This window comes from Bubalus bubalis, chromosome 18 (assembly GCF_019923935.1).
Source record: "Bubalus bubalis isolate 160015118507 breed Murrah chromosome 18, NDDB_SH_1, whole genome shotgun sequence".
Classification (NCBI taxonomy): domain Eukaryota; kingdom Metazoa; phylum Chordata; class Mammalia; order Artiodactyla; family Bovidae; genus Bubalus; species Bubalus bubalis.
In genome coordinates, this window is record NC_059174.1 from 59972042 (window position 1) to 59989438 (window position 17397).

Here is a 17397-nt window from a genome sequence, read left to right on the forward strand (position 1 = left end):
TTGGACACGACTGAGCTACTGAACTGAATTGAACCTGTATTCTTGTGTGAAAAGTTCATGGACAGAAAAGCCTGGAGGGCTACGGTCCACGGGGTTGCAAAGAGTTGGACACGACTGAGATACTGAGTATGCACAGTTCAGTTCAGTCTCTCAGTCATATCCGACTCTCTGTGACCCCATAAATCGCAGCACGCCAGGCCTCCCTGTCCATCACCAACTCCCAGAGTTCACTCAGACTCACGTCCCTTGAGTCAGTGATGCCCTCCAGCCATCTCATCCTCTGTCTTCTTCTCTTCCTGCCCCCAATCCCTCCCAGCATCAGAGTCTTTTCCAATGAGTCAACTCTTCGCATCAGGTGGCCAAAGTACTGGAGTTTCAGCTTTAGCATCATTCCTTCCAAAGAAATCCCAGGGCTGATTTCCTTCAGAATGGACTGGTTGGATCTCCTTGCAGTCCAAGGGACTCTCAAGGCTCTTCTCCAACACCACAGTTCAAAAGCATCAATTCTGTGGTGCTCAACTTTCTTTACAGTCCAACTCTCACATCCATACATGACCACTGGAAAAACCATAGCCTTGACTAGATGGACCTTTGTTGGCAAAGTAATGTCTCTGCTTTTGAATATGCTATCTAGCTTGGTCATAACTTTCCTTCCAAGGAGTAAGCGTCTTTTAATTTCATGGCTACAGTCATCATCTGCAGTGATTTTGGAGCCCCCCAAAATAAAGTCTGACACTGTTTCCACTGTTTCCCCATCTATTTCCCATGAAGTGATGGGACCAGATGCCATGATCTTTGTTTTCTGAATGTTGAGCTTTAAGCCAACGTTTTCACTCTCCACTTTCACTTACATCAAGAGGCTTTTTAGTTCCTCTTCACTTTCTGCCATAAGGGTGGTGTCATCTGCATATCTGAGGTATTTTATTATTGATATTTCTCCCAGCAATCTTGATTCGAGCTTGTGCGTCTTCCAGCCCAGCCTTTCTCACAATGTTCTCTGCATATAAGTTAAATAAGCAGGGTGACAATATACAGCCTTGACATACTTCATTTCCTATTTGGAACCAGTCTGTTGTTCCATGTCCAGTTCTAACTGTTGCTTCCTGACCTGCATACAGATTTCTCAAGAGGCAGGTCAGGTGGTCTGGTATTCTCATCTCTTTCAGAATTTTCCACAGTTTCTTGTAATCCACACAGTCAAAGGCTTTGGCATAGTCAATAAAGCAGAAATAGATGTTTTTCTGGAACTCTCTTGCTTTTTCCATGATCCAGCAGATGTTGCCAATTTGATCTCTGGTTCCTTTGCCTTTTCTAAAACCAGCTTGAACATCTGGAAGTTCATGGTTCATGTATGGCTGAAGCCTGTCTTGGAGAATTTTGAGCATTACTTACTAGCATGTGAGATGAGTGCAATTGTGCGGTAGTTTGAGCATTCTTTGGCATTGCCTTTCTTTGGGATTGGAATGAAAACTGACCTTTTCCAGTCGTGTGGCCACTGCTGAGTTTTCAAATTTGCTGGCATTGAGTGCAGCACTTTCACAGCATCATCTTTCAGGATTTGAAATAGCTCACCTGGAATTCCATCACCTCCATTAGCTTTGTTCATAGTGATGCTTTCTAAGGCCCACTTGACTTCACTTTCCACTGAGTATCCACAGCTGAGAGCAAAGCCTTTTCAAAACCCAAGGCCCCCAGGTGATTCCCACTAAGCAGTCATTCCCCCCACCTCCCCTCCCCTCCTTCAAGGGCACAGCTCAGGCCACACCCATCATAGAAAGAGCCTCTCCCCAGGGAATCAGGCTGACATTCTTTGTTTCTAGAAGTTCCCGCCCTAAATCCTCCCTTTCTGAGGTTTCAGGCTGCAGCTCCGGGCTCCTAAATGCAGGTCTTCCTCCTACGTTATTTCAGAAACCCTCAGACCCTGGGTCTGGTAGCCCAGTTGGCGGGTCCATTAATGTCTCTCGTGAATTGTTCTGCGGCCTGCTCTCTGTAACGCAAGAAGAAAGGAGAAGAACTCGCAGGGGTGGTCTGCAACGGGCGTGCAGGAAAGGTGAGCACCAAACCCAAGATGTGATTAGCATATTAGGTTAGTCTTGATTACCCACTACAGGAACACAGAAAGTCAGAAAAAAGCTCAGAAAAGGGTGAGAGAACCAAGAAAACTTTTTCTTCTTGTTCACTGCAGAAGTTGCAGGTTAAAGAGTTGTGTTGTTGCATTTGAAGGTATTTTCTCAACATGTAGTTATGAGTTTGCAACATAATATCCCCAGAGAAGACGCAGAGCAGGAGGAAGAAGAGGAGGAAATGGCAGCTTCTCAGGTAATTGTCCTGGCCCTGGTCTGGGGCTGTGTCTGCTTTTCCTTCTGAAATGCCTGGACTGAGGATCCGCAAACCTTTAGTTCTCTGCTTCTAATTTTTCTGCCTGGGGTGTTTGCTATCAAAACCTTATTTTCTCTCTCTTTTCTTTTAATAGTGAAGCCAGTCTCCTTAGACTATTTCTTCCTTGTGTCCCAGAGCCTTTTTTCCATTGTTTGTATCCCAGCTTTCTAGAGAGCGTGATGATTAGTGATTTTCAACTGGTGAATGTATTCCCTTGGTGAGAGATCAATTCAGAGAGGCACTGGTATCCGAGATTCCCACTGGGATGTAGTTCAGTGTTGGGATCTTAGAGAAGTAGGGGAAATGCAGTGATGAGTTTACATCTGGATGCAATTCAGTTCTTTAGAACAGGAGTAAGAAAATGTCCTTATAAGTAGAATGAACTCAGCAGTCCAGAATTTTTCAGAAATGAAAAAAGTAGCAGACACTATCCTCTATATCTATAAGAAACGATTTCTGTTAAACGTATTATTAGGTTACAGATCATGGGAGGTATATATGAAGTGAAATTTGCTTAAAACTGACATCTTTTCACCATAGGTTCAGATCATGGATTCCATAATATTGCCAAAATATTCGGTGGTAATAGTGCATTTTTCCTTGTACTTCTTACCCCATGACCTCAGATGTTCACTGGTTTAGGTGTTTGTGTGAGATTCCCATGCTATGAAGTTCATTTTTTTTTTTTCCTGTCTGTCTTGAACAAGAGTCTTGGAAAGAAAAACTGCGGGATGTGCCTAACTATCACAGTTAATGAGGAAACTCAGTATCTTTTTAGTTTCTCTCTGGTTTGGAAAATGAACACTGTTGGCTAAAATCAATGCACAACTTGATAGTTTCGAATCAAGCTTTATCTGGGGCAAAATGAGGCCTGCAGCCCTGGAGAGAGCATCTCAAATAGCTCTGAGAGACTGCTTTACAGTGGCAGTGGGGGAAAGTCAGTCTATAAGATTTTGGTGAAGGGGTGTTTTGCCGAAAGTTTTCGCTTTTGTCTCAGGTTAAAAAGGGTTTATTAACAAAATAAATCACTTGTTACATACAAATAAATAATACAGACATTTACTTAAAAATTGCCAAACTTACTTTCAATATACTAACATTAAAAGAAAAGAGAAGTAAAAACAACAGAGGATACATCACCAAATTGGCTTCTGACCAACATCCAGACTCGGAACAGCACTGGGAAGTCCCAGGACACAGCACATCTGGAGTCTCAATGGGGAAAAGGTCCCAAGCAGAGCTTCTGCTCATTGGGTGAGACTTCAAACTTTGCATTTCGGGTCTGGTTTATAATCCCAGGAGGGATACAAACTGATAACTTCGCCAATCTGTGACCAAATTGCAAGCCTGGTTCTATGTTAAAGCTGTTTGTTTTGTCTTGTAAAACTCGGAATGTTGCTAAACCTGGGGTTCGGTTGGCTGGGCCCCCCAAGGTCTCAACAATCTCAAGATTTCTCCCTCATCTTATCTCTGGTGCTGCAAGTCTTGCACTCACCGCAGGCAGGCACTCAGTCGCTTTCAGTCAGGGCAGTGTCCAGGCAGGTTAGAAGCAAGGTCAGAGGCCTGTTCGACTTTGTCTCTGAGGCCTAAACCAGACTATTCATTTCATTTCCCTACAAGGGGGAGTTTAGTGCAGTCAGGCTCTTACTTTACAAAAGGTTTTCTGCCAGTCGTGAGGAGCTGGTGTCACCATTTAGTGATTTTCTAGATATAAAGAGATGCAAGGGTTTGGATCATGAAATCAGTTCCTGACAAGACCCGTTCCACCAGATTCCCTGGAGCAGAGTGCCTCAATCCACCCTGAACTCCCTCTGGGGAGAGTTTACAGCTGCAGGGACCATAGGGCTCATTCTTCCCAGAGGCAGATGGCAAATGCCTTGGTTCAGTTGCTGGCAATCCTCTTGGCAAGTGCCAATTTGTAGTTGACAACACTCACGTGTGTTTAGTAGAGATGCTGGGTTTTGGGAGGGAGGGTTTTCATTACTCAAGTCCAGGTCTGATCACTTCCAGTACACTCCGCGCTCACATCACACACATAGTCTCTACATTTTTTAATTTTCCAGAATGTTTACAAGAATCATGTTAGTGCTAATCTATGTTCAACTGTGCTAAATTTTAAAATATATCTCTGTGCAAAAGATAGATTTTCAGGAAATTAAAAAATTCAGAACCAGAGCTCTACTTTATTTTATATCATTGTGTATGTCTGCATCCTAGTCTATTTTTAAAAATTAATAATATCATCCTCAAATACTTATGCACATTTTTAATCAGTTAAAAATTATACTGATTTTATTGACATGACCGTTTTTCTTTGTTACTAAGTATATAGCCCCATTTTAGTGTATGTTTATGTGCGAGAACATGTTGATATGATTTGATCTATTTTTTTCTTTGAAGAGTCCCTCAGAAGGGAATCATGATCCACTCCAGTATTCTTGTCTGGAGAATTCCATGGACAGAGGAGCCTGGCAGGCTACAGTCCATGGGGTTACAATGAATAGGACAAGACTGAGTGACTAACACTTTCTTATTTACAAATATTATCAAATATTATTTACAAATACAGAAATTTCTATAAATTTTCATTAGAGTTGTCTCTGTGTGTTTTTCTGTTTTATTAAAGTCTAGAGTCCATAAATTGAAGTAAAATTTAAGCTCTGCCATTACAGAATGTTTGTTAAAATATTTGCCAAAAGGTGCATCAGCAACATGATTGATTTTACATTATTTCTGTTGCACATTCAAGACTCTTCTAAAATTGTCAGAAAGATATATAATATATTCTAAAATTAAAATGATTCTTACTGCCAAGGTTGCTATCCTATTAGACTGTAAAATAATTAAAGCACTTGAAGTTGAAAGTTAAGTATGAATTCTTCCCTTACTTTCTACTTCATTGCTGTTCAAAAATAGTCATTAATGGAACACAATTTTCAACATTGCTAGTTAAAATAAACTTGTTTAAAATGGGCCACATTTGTCCCACTCCAGTACTCTTGGATCAGAGTATGCTTTTTAAAAATATTTCCTGTTTCTTTGATAAACAATTTATCCTGTGTCACGAGTAAAACACTCAAAAATAAATATGCCAATGTTGATCTGATTATTTTACAATTTCTCTTCCAGATCAGAATAGTTTATGTAGTGATTTGTGGATCATATCTCATCCTCTTCTCTTGGGGTTAGAAATATGGTACAAAATATTATATTATATTAAATTATATTATTGTGTAATACCGGCCACTCTCCTGGATCAAAACCAGGTCTCTGAACTTGCTGTTTTCATCTTGGGTCACATTAGGAAGTCTTCCCGGAGAAGGCAATGGCACCCCACTCCAGTACTCTTGCCTGGAAAATCCCATGGATGGAGGAGCCTTGTAGGCTGCAGTCCATGGGGTCGCTGCAAGTCAGACATGACTGAGTGGCTTCACTTTCACTTTTCACTTTCATGCATTGGAGAAGGAAATGGCAACCCACTCCAGTGTTCTTGCCTGAAGAATCCCAGGGACAGGGGAGCCTAATGGGCTGCCGTGTATGGGGTCGCACAGAGTCGGACACGACTGAAGCGACTTAGCAGCAGCAGCAGCAGCAGCAGGAAGTCTTCCCACAGCCATATGACACATGTACTTTGTATTTCAGGGACGGCTGAGGTTCCAGGATGTGGTCATAGATTTCACTCTAGAGGAGTGGGAGTGCCTCGACCTCGGTCAGCGGGAATTGTACAGGGACGTGATGTTGGAGAACTACAGGAACCTGGCCTCCTTGGGTGAGGATAACTTTCTTCCAGAATCCCTTATCTACCCACCTGGTTTGGTCCCTTCATTTGTAGAATGTCTCCTGGAATCTTCTGCTTCTTATAATAGAGTTTCAGAATCCTGCTTTTTAGGGGAAAATGGGAATCTGTGAGTTTAGAAAGAAGACTTCATGATGATTATGATTGTAACCTTTTTCTTCCTGATGTAATCTGCCACCTTTTAGGTTAGTGGCAATTCTGTAAGTTTTGTAGTATAAAAGGGTGTCACTTTCCTTTTCAAATCAGATTTCTACTACCTACTTTTACCTTAGCAGTACTTCACTAGAATCTCGGATCTGTTCTTTAATGTATTTGTTAGTGTTGTAAATGTCCTTTCAATAAAGTATTTGGGAAAATCATTCTCTAGGCTGTATTAACAGTCAACCACGCGTTCTCTTCACGCATGAATACATATTGGATTGGAAACTGATGAAACTCTAGCAAAACAAATATTCCTTTCTCTGATGAACAGGTCTCGTAGTCTCTAAGCCGGACCTGGTCACCTTTCTGGAGAAAATGAGGGATCCTCAGGATGTAAGGAGAATGGAGACAACAGCGATACACCCAGGTATGTCTGAATGGATGGAGCAGATGGTTCAGGTGAGAGGTCCAAACATCAGAGAGGAATCTATCCTTTGTATATGGTTTCAGAAGATCTGCTTCAGTGGATATGATTTTGGGGAAGTCTGGTTATATTTCTTTTGCTGTCATAGACGGATATCTCCTGCCCCATTGTGTCTCTTTAATCATTCATGAATTCATCTCCAGTGATTACTTTTCTCATTCACAGTGAGAGTTAAAATTCTCTTCTTGGCCTGTGACAACCTGCATGAGTTGACTGCTCTTCCATTTCTTGGGGATCCTGGGAAAACTGTGCCGATTTCTGAGTAACTCTATGATGCTCCTTTTAAAGTTTGTTTCTACCTATAGACAGAAGCGTGTAAGTGGAGCTGTAGACAAACTGTTAAAGTTCTAGGAATACTAGGGACGGATTTTTTTTTCTTCTGATTTATAATTTCTAAAACACTGGAAGCTACAAATATGAACTTATAAGTTTTAAACTCAAGTCATTTCTTCACTGCATCAGTCAAAACCTCCCTAAAATGAGAGAACGCAAATCTCAGGGTTACTTCAAAGTTTCTTATTTCTTTATATGAATTCATGTTAAATATATTAAGTGTATCTGTCCCAATTCCTCAATGCTAAAATACTTGAATATATTCAATTACCTCAAAGAATGTTAAAATAAACTGGCATAAGAGATTAGAACATTTTCCACCATATTTTTAATGGTTGTTAAACTATTAGAATTTTTAGATAATATAAGGAAATCTTTCAAAAATGATCTTATTGGAGTATAGCTGATTTACAATGCTGTGCTACTGTACAGCAAAGAGAATCAATTATACATATATATGTATATCCACTACATATCCATTCTTTTTTGATTACCTCTCATTTAGGTCTCCATAAATCACTAAGTAGAGTTTCCTGTGTTCTCATCATATCTTTAAAGTCTTACTTCTTATTTAATTTCTGAAGAATGACTACTTTATTAATTTATCTTGTTTGTTATCAGTTTCCCTGGACTTTATCCCACATATCCTCACTTTCTGATGAGTTCTCTGTCAATATCAGTTATGACTTTTAGATTCAAACATCTAATAGAACATTCTCAAATAAAAACCTGTGTGATAAGAAGTGGAGCCCAGTAAGAGCCCTTCCTAGAGCCTGGCAAGGAGGGGCTGGCACAGAAGGAGAGAGGCTGCAATGGTGGGTCTTCCCTTTGGGCATCACTCACCAATGGTGCTTTGCACTATAGAGGTTCAGGCTTCCTCCACAAGCATCCCGTTTGCAGAGCTCCTCCCTCCCTCCTGTCCCCTCAGGATGTCTCCTCACAGCCAACTGCAGTCCTCTGCCTGGTTCTCCTCTCCAAACCCCACATTCCAGCACCCAGCCCTTGTCTGCAGTGGTGGACACCCTCTCAGGCTGGGTGGGCAGGGCTGGGGTCAGCAGCCTTTGTACAGGTCTCACTGTGTCCTGCTGCCACAGACTGTTGCCGTGTTCTCTTCCCACAGAGAATGAGGCTCCTCTTCTACCCTAACTGAGCTCCCATCCCATCCCAGTGACCGGCTTCCCCAGATGTCAACCTCTCCTCTCTTCAGTTCCCCAACTAGGATTGGAGGTCCCATACCACCTCTTCCATTTCCTTCTTCCTTCTTTCGTCCTACTTGGCTAATCAGGGACCTTTCTTGTCCTTTTAGGTGTCCAAGATCCTCTGTTAGTGTTCAGCTGGGCTCTGTGAGAGTTGTCCCATTTGCACATGTATTCTCAATGCATCTGTAGAGAGATGAACTCCACGTCTTCCTAATCCTCTGCCATTTTGATCTTTCCATCTCTATTTTATCCTTAATCTAGCAAAGGTTCATCAATGTCATGTAAATATTTAAGGATGTTCACTGAAAATACTAAAATGACTTGTTAATCTTTCAGCTGTGTCTTCTTAGGACACCCAGGGTTTGATGCCAAAGGATCCAGGGTTAGAAGATGTATTCCCAAAAGCAAACCTAGAAATAAATGAAAGATTTCACCTTGGCAACTTACATTTAATGAAAGACTGGGAATATACAAGGGCATGTGAAATACAGAGAGGATGTTTGCAAGGACATAAGGAAATTGAGACAGTTTCACATAATACAGATATGACTGCCAAAAAAAAAGTACTATGAGTCAGTTTGGGGAAAACACCAATTTCAGGCATCAATATCTGCAGAGAGTGCATGTTTTTAAGCAAAGACCCACATCGTTTTTGAAATATACATATTCTCTGAAAGGAAATGTCTAAAATCTGGAAAGATATCCAGTCTATACTGCAAATACTCATTCAAACTATTCTGAACATAGGCTTCAATTAAACATAAATTCAAACATGTCTGAAAACCAGATATTTAAAATCATATATAAAAAATCAGGGGGAAAACTCCCGATATAAGCAGTTTGAGAGCTCGGTAAGCAAGGGGTCATTAGTCTTCCAACAACAGATATATTCTCTCTGTTCCAATATTTGTAATGTTGATAATAATACAAGACACTTAATCCAACCACCATAATTGAATACATATCGTGATATGGTTAATGGGGAACAACTTTTCATGTGTACTAAAATAGGTCAGGCCTTAAGTAAGAGCTCCACCCCCAATAATTACAAGAGTATTTGTGATGGAGTGAGACGCGATACAGGCAATGACACTGGGCATAAGGTTGAACAAGTCTCAAACCTGAACAAGTATCAGAGACCTCAATGTCCACACAAGGTTTTTAAAAGTAATAAATGTAGGAATATCTTTTATCAATGAACACATCTTTATATAAGAGTATTCATATTGGAGAGCAGACTTATAATTGTAATAAATATGATAACGTTTCTTTTTTTTCCTTGTTTTTTTGAGATTTTTAAAATTTTAATCCAGTTTAAATCAGTGTGTGTGGTTCATTTCTGCTCCTTCACTGCTGAACCTGGGGGCTCAGTCTGCTTCAGCTTTTCTGCCTTCTTGTCCGTGATGACCAAGGTGTAAAGATATCTGCTTCACATCATCCTTATTTTTCTTGATCTTGACAGATTTGGCATCCTTTCGCCCAGCTGTGAACCGATTGTCCTTGATTTCTTCAGTTTTGCAAGGCATGGCGACAATGCGCGGAGATTGCAAGGGGAACAGCGGGAGAGGATCGCTTGGAGCACCCCGGAAAGTTTCTGATCCGTCTTCAGATCTTAGTCGACAGCAGAGGATTCAGAATCCACGGAAAGAGAACAAGTGTAATATATGTGGGAAAGTCTTTACTAACTCATCCAATCTAAGTAGACATAGGAAAATCCATTCAGGAAGGAAACCTTTCAAATGTACGGAGTGTGGCAAAGGCTTTATGCGTGGCACTGATCTTACACAACATCAACGAATCCATACCGGCCAGAAACCTTATAAATGTAAGGTATGTGACAAAGCCTTTAACTGTAGCTCAAGTCTTACTCGACATCAGCGAGTTCACACTGAAGAGAAGCCTTATAAATGTACAAAGTGCGGCAAAGCCTTTAAACAGAACTCAAGTCTTAATCATCATCAGCGACTTCATACTGGGAAGTCCGACCAATTTAACAAATGCAGTGAAATCATTACTTGCTGCTCAAGTCTTACTGAACATCAGGTAATTCATTCTAGAGAAAAGCCTTATAAATGTAAGGATTGTGGCAAAGGGTTTATCAAAATTACGAGCCTTATTCCACATCGCCGAATCCATACTGGAGAGAAACCTTATAAATGTAAGGAATGTGGCAAAGCCTTTACCCAAAGTTCAAGCCTTACTCAACATCAGCGAATCCATACTGGAGAGAAACCTTATATATGTAAAGAATGTGGCAAAGCCTTTCGTCAGAGCTCAAGTTTTCATAAACATCAGAGAATTCATACTGAAAAGAAACCTTACAAATGAAAGGAATGTGGCAAAGGCTTTAATCAGAGCGGTCATCTCGCTAGACATTTGAGAGTACACCCTAGTAATGAAACAAGTGATGGAAGAGATGTGTCCTAAACATACACCAGAAAACATGAGAGTTTACACAAGAAACACATGGGAATGATGTAATAAATATGTAGAAAAGTATTTAATCAAAACTCAAATCTAAGTAAATATCAGAGACAGCTTACTAGAAAGCATTTCGTCAATCCTGTTTTCTGAAGGAGAATTACTGCAGAGAGTAATCTGTAGTTAAAACATTGAATCAATGTTTCATATCAATAGAAAATTGATATGTTAGTATGGATCATGAGATGAATGGTTGGTGTTTAAGATGTTACAGTTATTAGCATTGTATCCTTATTTCGACTGACATGATTTGAGATTATTTGAAAACCAAAATGAATGTAATTCAACTCTCAAATACTGCATGCTAGGCTTTGTTTCTAGTGTGTAGAAACAAATTTTTCTGATGGTTACTACCTCAAAGATGAGAGAAGACCTTCTATATTGTGTTGGAACCATTTATATCTAATCTCCATTAGAAGATTAAAGACACAGTAATGTAAAATGTACAATGAACATCTAAATGTAGGTGTTTGTCATTGATGTCAAATATCCCTGTAGGTCACGTCATGTAAGTGATGATGGACTCTTTCCATGTATTAAAGTAAGACAGAGGTTTGTTCTAAATTTTCAGTAGTTATATCACTTGATTTGTAAGAACTCAGTGATGGTTAACTAAAATATTGACATATCTATAATATCAACAGAAGTCATGGATATTAGTTGACAACGTTGAAATAAAAACATCTTCTGTGATAACCTAGAAACGTATGGGAAACTCTTCCTGAAAAAATCATATAATTAGGGTTTGTCAATTTACTAAGTGATTCCTAGCCTCTGTTTTGTAAACCATAGAAATCACAATTCTCAGATCATTGTATCAGAAAAATAAATATCTTTCTCTATGCTTGTAATTTGTATTTTAATCAAGGATCACACAGTTTGTTGTAAAAGGTTTTATTTCAACTATGTTTTAAATATGCTAATTAATAAAAGTGAGTAGTTTTTAGTGTTTTGGTTGATTGTAATGAATTTAGTGTTAACCCACCACCACCACCATTAACCTCTCCCACTTTTTTTAAGGTTGTAGAGAAGAGACTGTAACAAACTATTTGGTAGCAGAGAAAGATGCCATTTGGCTTTAAACCTCTAATAATTTCAGATATTTTCCACTATTTCTATGTTGTATCTACTCTCTCATTTTGTAACTACTCGGACACTGTGACGGTTCTAATAAGAAGGATTGTACAGAGGACTGTTGAGAGCCCCCCTGACTGCTCCGTGCTGGTGCTGCCTCAGCGTCTGTCTGGGGAGCAGGCAGCCTGCAGGTCCTTGAACTCACACCAGCCAGTCCTGTGAGCACCGCCACTAGATGCCCCCCTTCCTTGAGACCAGCAGTCTTGCTGAACCCCAGGGTCTACTTCACAGGCCCCCCTTTAATGACACCCTCAGAGCTCACCAGATTCCTGCTCCTCTTGGTTTGAATGGACCCATCCACAGTCAGCCTGGGGAGCCCACAGAATTTCATTCAGGGTCACCTACAGAGGTCTGAACCCCAAGTACTGGAGCTTTCTCTACTTGGTTCTCTGCTTGACTTTCAGAAATTCCCACCCTAGACCCTCCCCTCCTGAGAGGTCTCAGGTGTGCTGAGTGTGAGGGCTTCAGCTCGCCTTCTGAACCTGGTCTTGGGGGAGAAGCATCAGAATAAACAGGGAACTTGATAAAGACTCCTTTCATGGCCCCACCTCAGACCTGCAGATGCATAACCTCTTAGAGTGGGGAACCTGACCTCGAGGGCTTTGTATTCACTGAACTGGTTCAGAAAGAATCTTTGGCCAAGTGATTTCCATCTGCTTCCATCAGGATCACGTGATCAGCATTAGGAAATGACCTCCCTTGTGCCCTCCCCACAGAGTTCTCTCTCGGTCCTGTGGGAGCATCAGAGTGGTGTGTAGGAAGTGCTCCAGGGGATTGTAAGGGGAGGCCTGGCTTAAGCATGTGGCTCCTGGTCCATTTGTGAGAGCTGAGGCCGGGCTTCAGTCTGAGGAGAGGCAGCAGGGTTGGTCTAACTGGATTTGGACTGGGGAAGTCAGTTAGCTTATATGGTCTGTGTGAGCAGAGGGTTAGGAGCTCTCTGTGGGGAGAGAACAATCAAGAAATAAGTTCACAGGCTGGTCTCCAAGTAGGAAGTGATTGTTCTTGAATCTTTCCTGAGACAGAGTACAGGAGAGGTGGTTGCAGGTTATAGAGCTGCGCGGATGCCTTTAAAGGTATTTTCTCAAGATGCAGAGGTGTGTTTGCTGCATAACATTCCCTAGAGAAGACGCAGAAGAGGAGGAAATGGCAGCTTCTCAGGTACATGTCCTGTCCTGGGTCTGGGGTTGTGTCTGCTTTTCCTCCTGAAATGCCTGGACTGAGAACCTGCAAACCTTTAATTCTCTACTCGTATTTTTTTTGAGGGGGGGGTGGGGGCGGGGCTTGGGCTGTTTGTTTTCGACTATTTGCTTTTTCCTACAATAGTGAAGACCAGCTCTTTAGACCACCCCTCCCTTATGTCTCAGAGCCCTTTCTCCATTGTCTGTATCCCAGCTTTCTATAGAGCAAGATGAATTCTCCGTGTGATTTAGATCAGATGGAAAGTCATTTCAACTGGTGAAAGTTGAAAGTATATTCCCTTTGTGAGAGATCAACATGAGGAGTCACTGGTATCCAAGATTCCCACTGGGATGTAGTTTGGTGTTGGGATCTTAGGGAAGTAGAGGGATTACAGTGAGGAGCTTCCATCTGTTTGCAACTTCAGATCTTTAGAACAGGAGTAAGAAAATGCAGTTATAAATAGAATGAACTCAATGGTCCGGAATTTTTCAGAAAATTTTGAAACAAAAAGAAATAATATTGTAAGGTCTATATTATTAAAATAACCTGCTCTTAAAATATAGGACGCAGAGCAGGGGAGGTATATATGAACTGAAATTTGCATGACTGACATTTTTCAGGGTAGATTCAGATCACCTGTTACCATTTATCCCATTATACTGCATCTTTCCTGGTTCAGGGTCTTATATGAGATTCCAGCACTGTGATGTTCACATTTTTCCTCTTCATCTTTAAGAAAGGTTTTGGATGGTTGTCAGGGACACACAGAAGCCACCAGTTACAGTAGAAATCCATACCTTCTTAGTTTCTCTTTGCTTTGGATGCTGAACAAACCTGTGTTTAGTGGGCATATTGGGTTTTGGAAGTGGAGGTTTTCATCATGCAAGTCCAGATCTGAGTTTACATTGTACTCCACTGTCATATCTCATATAATCATCGCATTTTTTGATTTTCATGAATAGTTATGATTATTCCTAATGTTTGTGTAACTATGTTAAATTTCTAAAATATAGCTCAACACAAGTGATATAGATTTTGAAAGAAAGGACTCAGAACCAAGAACTCTAATTTATTTTATATTGTTATGTGTGTTTGTATGTTAGTGTATTTAAAGCACACAGACTATCATCCACAAATAAATGAAATTTAACCAGACTTTATTGACTTGAGTACTTTTTCTCACTTTTAAAACATATATACTTCCCATTTTAGTGTGTATGCACAAAAATGATAACATTATTTGATCCATTTTTGAGGTATATGTTTATGTTTTTCCCAGTTACCTACACTGGTATACACATTTATTAGAATTGTCTCTGTATTTGTCTGTGTTCCTTTTTTATTTTTTTCATTTTTATTCTTTATATTATGAAAGTGCATGTGAGAGACATGTGAAATACAGAACAAAGTTACATAGATTCTATTATATAATATATATTAAAAATAGATGAATTATGATTTTAAATTAGTTCAGTTCAGTCGTTCAGTCATGTCCAACTCTTTGCGATCCCATGAATCACAGCACGCCAGGCCTCCCTGTCCATCACCAACTTCCGGAGTTCACTCAGACTCACGTCCATCACGTCGGTGATGCCATCCAGCCATCTCATCCTCTGTCGTCCCCTTCTCCTCCTGCCCCCAATCCTTCCCAGCATCAGAGTCTTTTTCAATGAGTCAACTCTTCGCATGAGGTGGCCAAAGTATTGGAGTTTCAGCTTTAGCATCAGTCCTTCCAATGAACACCCAGGACTGATCTCCTTTAGGATGGAGTGGTTGGACCTCTTTGCAGTCCAAGGTACTCTCAAGAGTCTTCTCCAACACCACAGTTCAAAAGCATCAATTCTTCGGCGCTCAGCTGTCTTCACAGTCCAACTCTCACATCCATACATGACCACTGGAAAAACCATAGCCTTGAGTAGATGGATCTTTGTTGGCAAAGTAATGTCTCTGCTTTTTAATATGCTATCTAGGTTGGTCATAACTTTCCTTCCAAGGAGTAAGCATCTTTTAATTTTGTGGCTACAGTCACCATCTGCAGTGATTTTGGAGACCAAAAAAATAAAGTCTGACACTGTTTCCACATCTATTTCCCATGAAGTGATGGGACCAGATGCCATGATCTTCGTTTTCTGAATATTAGAGCTTTAAGCCAACTTTTCCACTCTCCTCTTTCACTTTCATCAAGAGGCTTTTGAGTTCCTCTTCACTTTCTGCCATAAGGGTGGTGTCATCTGCATATCTGAGGTTATTGATATTTCTCCCAGCAATCTTGATTCCAGCTTGTGCTTCTTCCAGCCCAGCGTTTCTCATGATGTACTCTGCATATAAGTTAAATAAACAGGGTGACAATATACAGCCTTGATGTAATAACCATGAACTAGCCAGTTAAAAATGAGCTTGTTAAAGAAGAATAACTCTGGCCTGACTCCAGAACTCTTGAATTGGAATCCACTTTTAAAAAATATTCCCAGTTTGGAGAAAAATATTCAAGTTTGGTTGATAGATGATTTATTCTGTATAACACAAGAACAACATTCTAAATAAATATGCCTCTGTAGATCACATCATAGTACAGTTTTTCTCCCAGATAAAAAGAATCTCTACAGTGGTTTTGTGAATTGTATACCATCTTTTTTCTGGGGCTAAAAATATGATAGAGAACATTAGCATGTAAAAATTATATTCTTGTGTAATATCAGACATTCTCCTAAATCAAAACCATTTCTCCTGCTGGTTCCATCTTGGGTCACATTAGGAAGTGTTGCTATGGCCACATGGCACATGCAACTTGTATTTCAGAGACTGCTGACATTCTGGGATGTGACCATAGATTTCACTCTAGAGGAGTGGGAGTGCCTGGACCTCGGTCAGCGGGAATTGTACAGGGAAGTGATTTTAAAGAACTATGGGAACCTGGCCTCCTTGGCTGAGGATAATTTCCTTCCAGAATCCCTTATCTACCCTCAGGGTTTTGGTTCCTGCATTTCTAGAATGTCTCCTGGGATTATCTGCTTCTTATAATAGAGTTTCAGACCCCTGCTTTTTAGGGAAAAAAATGGAAGTTTGTGAGATTATAAAGACTTCATGATGATTTATGATTCTAACCTTCCTCTCCCTTGATGTAATCTACCTCCTTCTCTCTGGATTACTAGGAATGTTATAAGTTCAGTGGTATAAAATAGTTCTGCCCTCATTTCAAAATCAGATTTCCACTACTTACTTTTGCCTTGTAGTACTTTACCAGAATTTCAGGTTCTCATTTTTATGTATTTGTTAGTGTTGTAAAGGTACTTTGAATAAAATATTTGGGGAAATCATTTTCTAGGCTGTGTTAATATTCTACCACACCTTCTCTGCTCACCTGAATACACACTGGATTGGAAACTGATGAATCTCCAGCACAACTAAGTTTCCTTTTTCTGATGAACAGGTCTTCTTGTCTCTAAGCCAGATCTGGTCATCTTTCTGGAGCAAAGGAAGCATGTGTGGGATGTAAGGAGAATGGAGACAACAGCCACATACCCAGGTAGGTGTGAATGGATGGAGTCGATGACTCAGGTGAGAGGTCCAAGGATCTATGAAGAAGTCATCCTTAGTCTTGTGATTTGGGAAGATCTGCTTCAATGGATAAGATTTTGGAAAAGTCTGGGTTTATTTCTGTTGCTGTCATAGAGGGACATCTGCCCCATTCTGTCTCTTTAATCATTCATGAATTCATCTGCAGTGAGTACTTTTCTCATTCACAGTGAGACCCGAAATTCTCTTCTTGGCCTGTGACAACCTGCATGAATTGGCTGCTCTTTCATTTCTTGGGGATCCTAGGAAAAATGTGCCCATTTCTGAGTAACTCTATGATACTCTTTTTAAAGTTTGTTTCTACCTCCAGACAGAAGTGTGTGAGTGGAGTTGTAGATTCACTGCCAAAGTTCTAGGAAAACTGGAGACACTTCCCCCCCCGCCCCAATTTATATTATCTATAACACTGCAAGCTACAAATATGACCTTGTAAATTTTAAACTCAAGTCATGTCTTCACTGCATAAATCAAAACCTCCCCAAAATGAGAGAATGCAAATCTCAGGGTTACTTCAAAGTTTCCCTTTTCTTCATATGAACTCATGTTAAATATCTTAAGTGTATTTGTTCTGACTTCTCAATGCTAAAATACTTTAATGTATTCATTTAACTCAACGAATTTTCAAATAAATTGACATGGGAGCTTAGATCATTTTCTACCATATTTTTTTTTTCTACCATATTTTTATAGTTGTT

At 40.2% G+C, this 17397-nt stretch overlaps 1 protein-coding gene and 1 pseudogene across 10 annotated transcripts in view; one reads left to right on the forward strand and one right to left on the reverse strand.

The window, feature by feature from the left end:
* Positions 1-1599: 1599 nt before the first annotated feature.
* The window catches only part of LOC112580127 (protein ZNF738-like), a 41219-nt gene continuing 25421 nt past the window's right edge, over positions 1600-17397 (forward strand). For 2 of the 10 annotated variants that reach the window (XM_044931606.2, XM_044931604.2), the window contains exons 1-5: positions 1666-2050; positions 2224-2319; positions 6022-6148; positions 6648-6743; positions 16557-16652. In XM_044931606.2, coding sequence (XP_044787541.2) covers positions 2245-2319; positions 6022-6148; positions 6648-6743; positions 16557-16652 — 394 coding nt within the window. In that variant the 5' untranslated portion in view covers positions 1666-2050; positions 2224-2244. Of the gene's footprint in view, positions 2051-2223; positions 2320-6021; positions 6149-6647; positions 6744-12672; positions 13106-16556; positions 16653-17397 lie in introns of those variants that run through there. The other 8 variants (XM_044931610.2, XM_044931603.2, XM_044931605.2 and 5 more) reach the window with 8 other exon arrangements.
* LOC123330302 lies at positions 8761-12316 on the reverse strand (annotated as a pseudogene).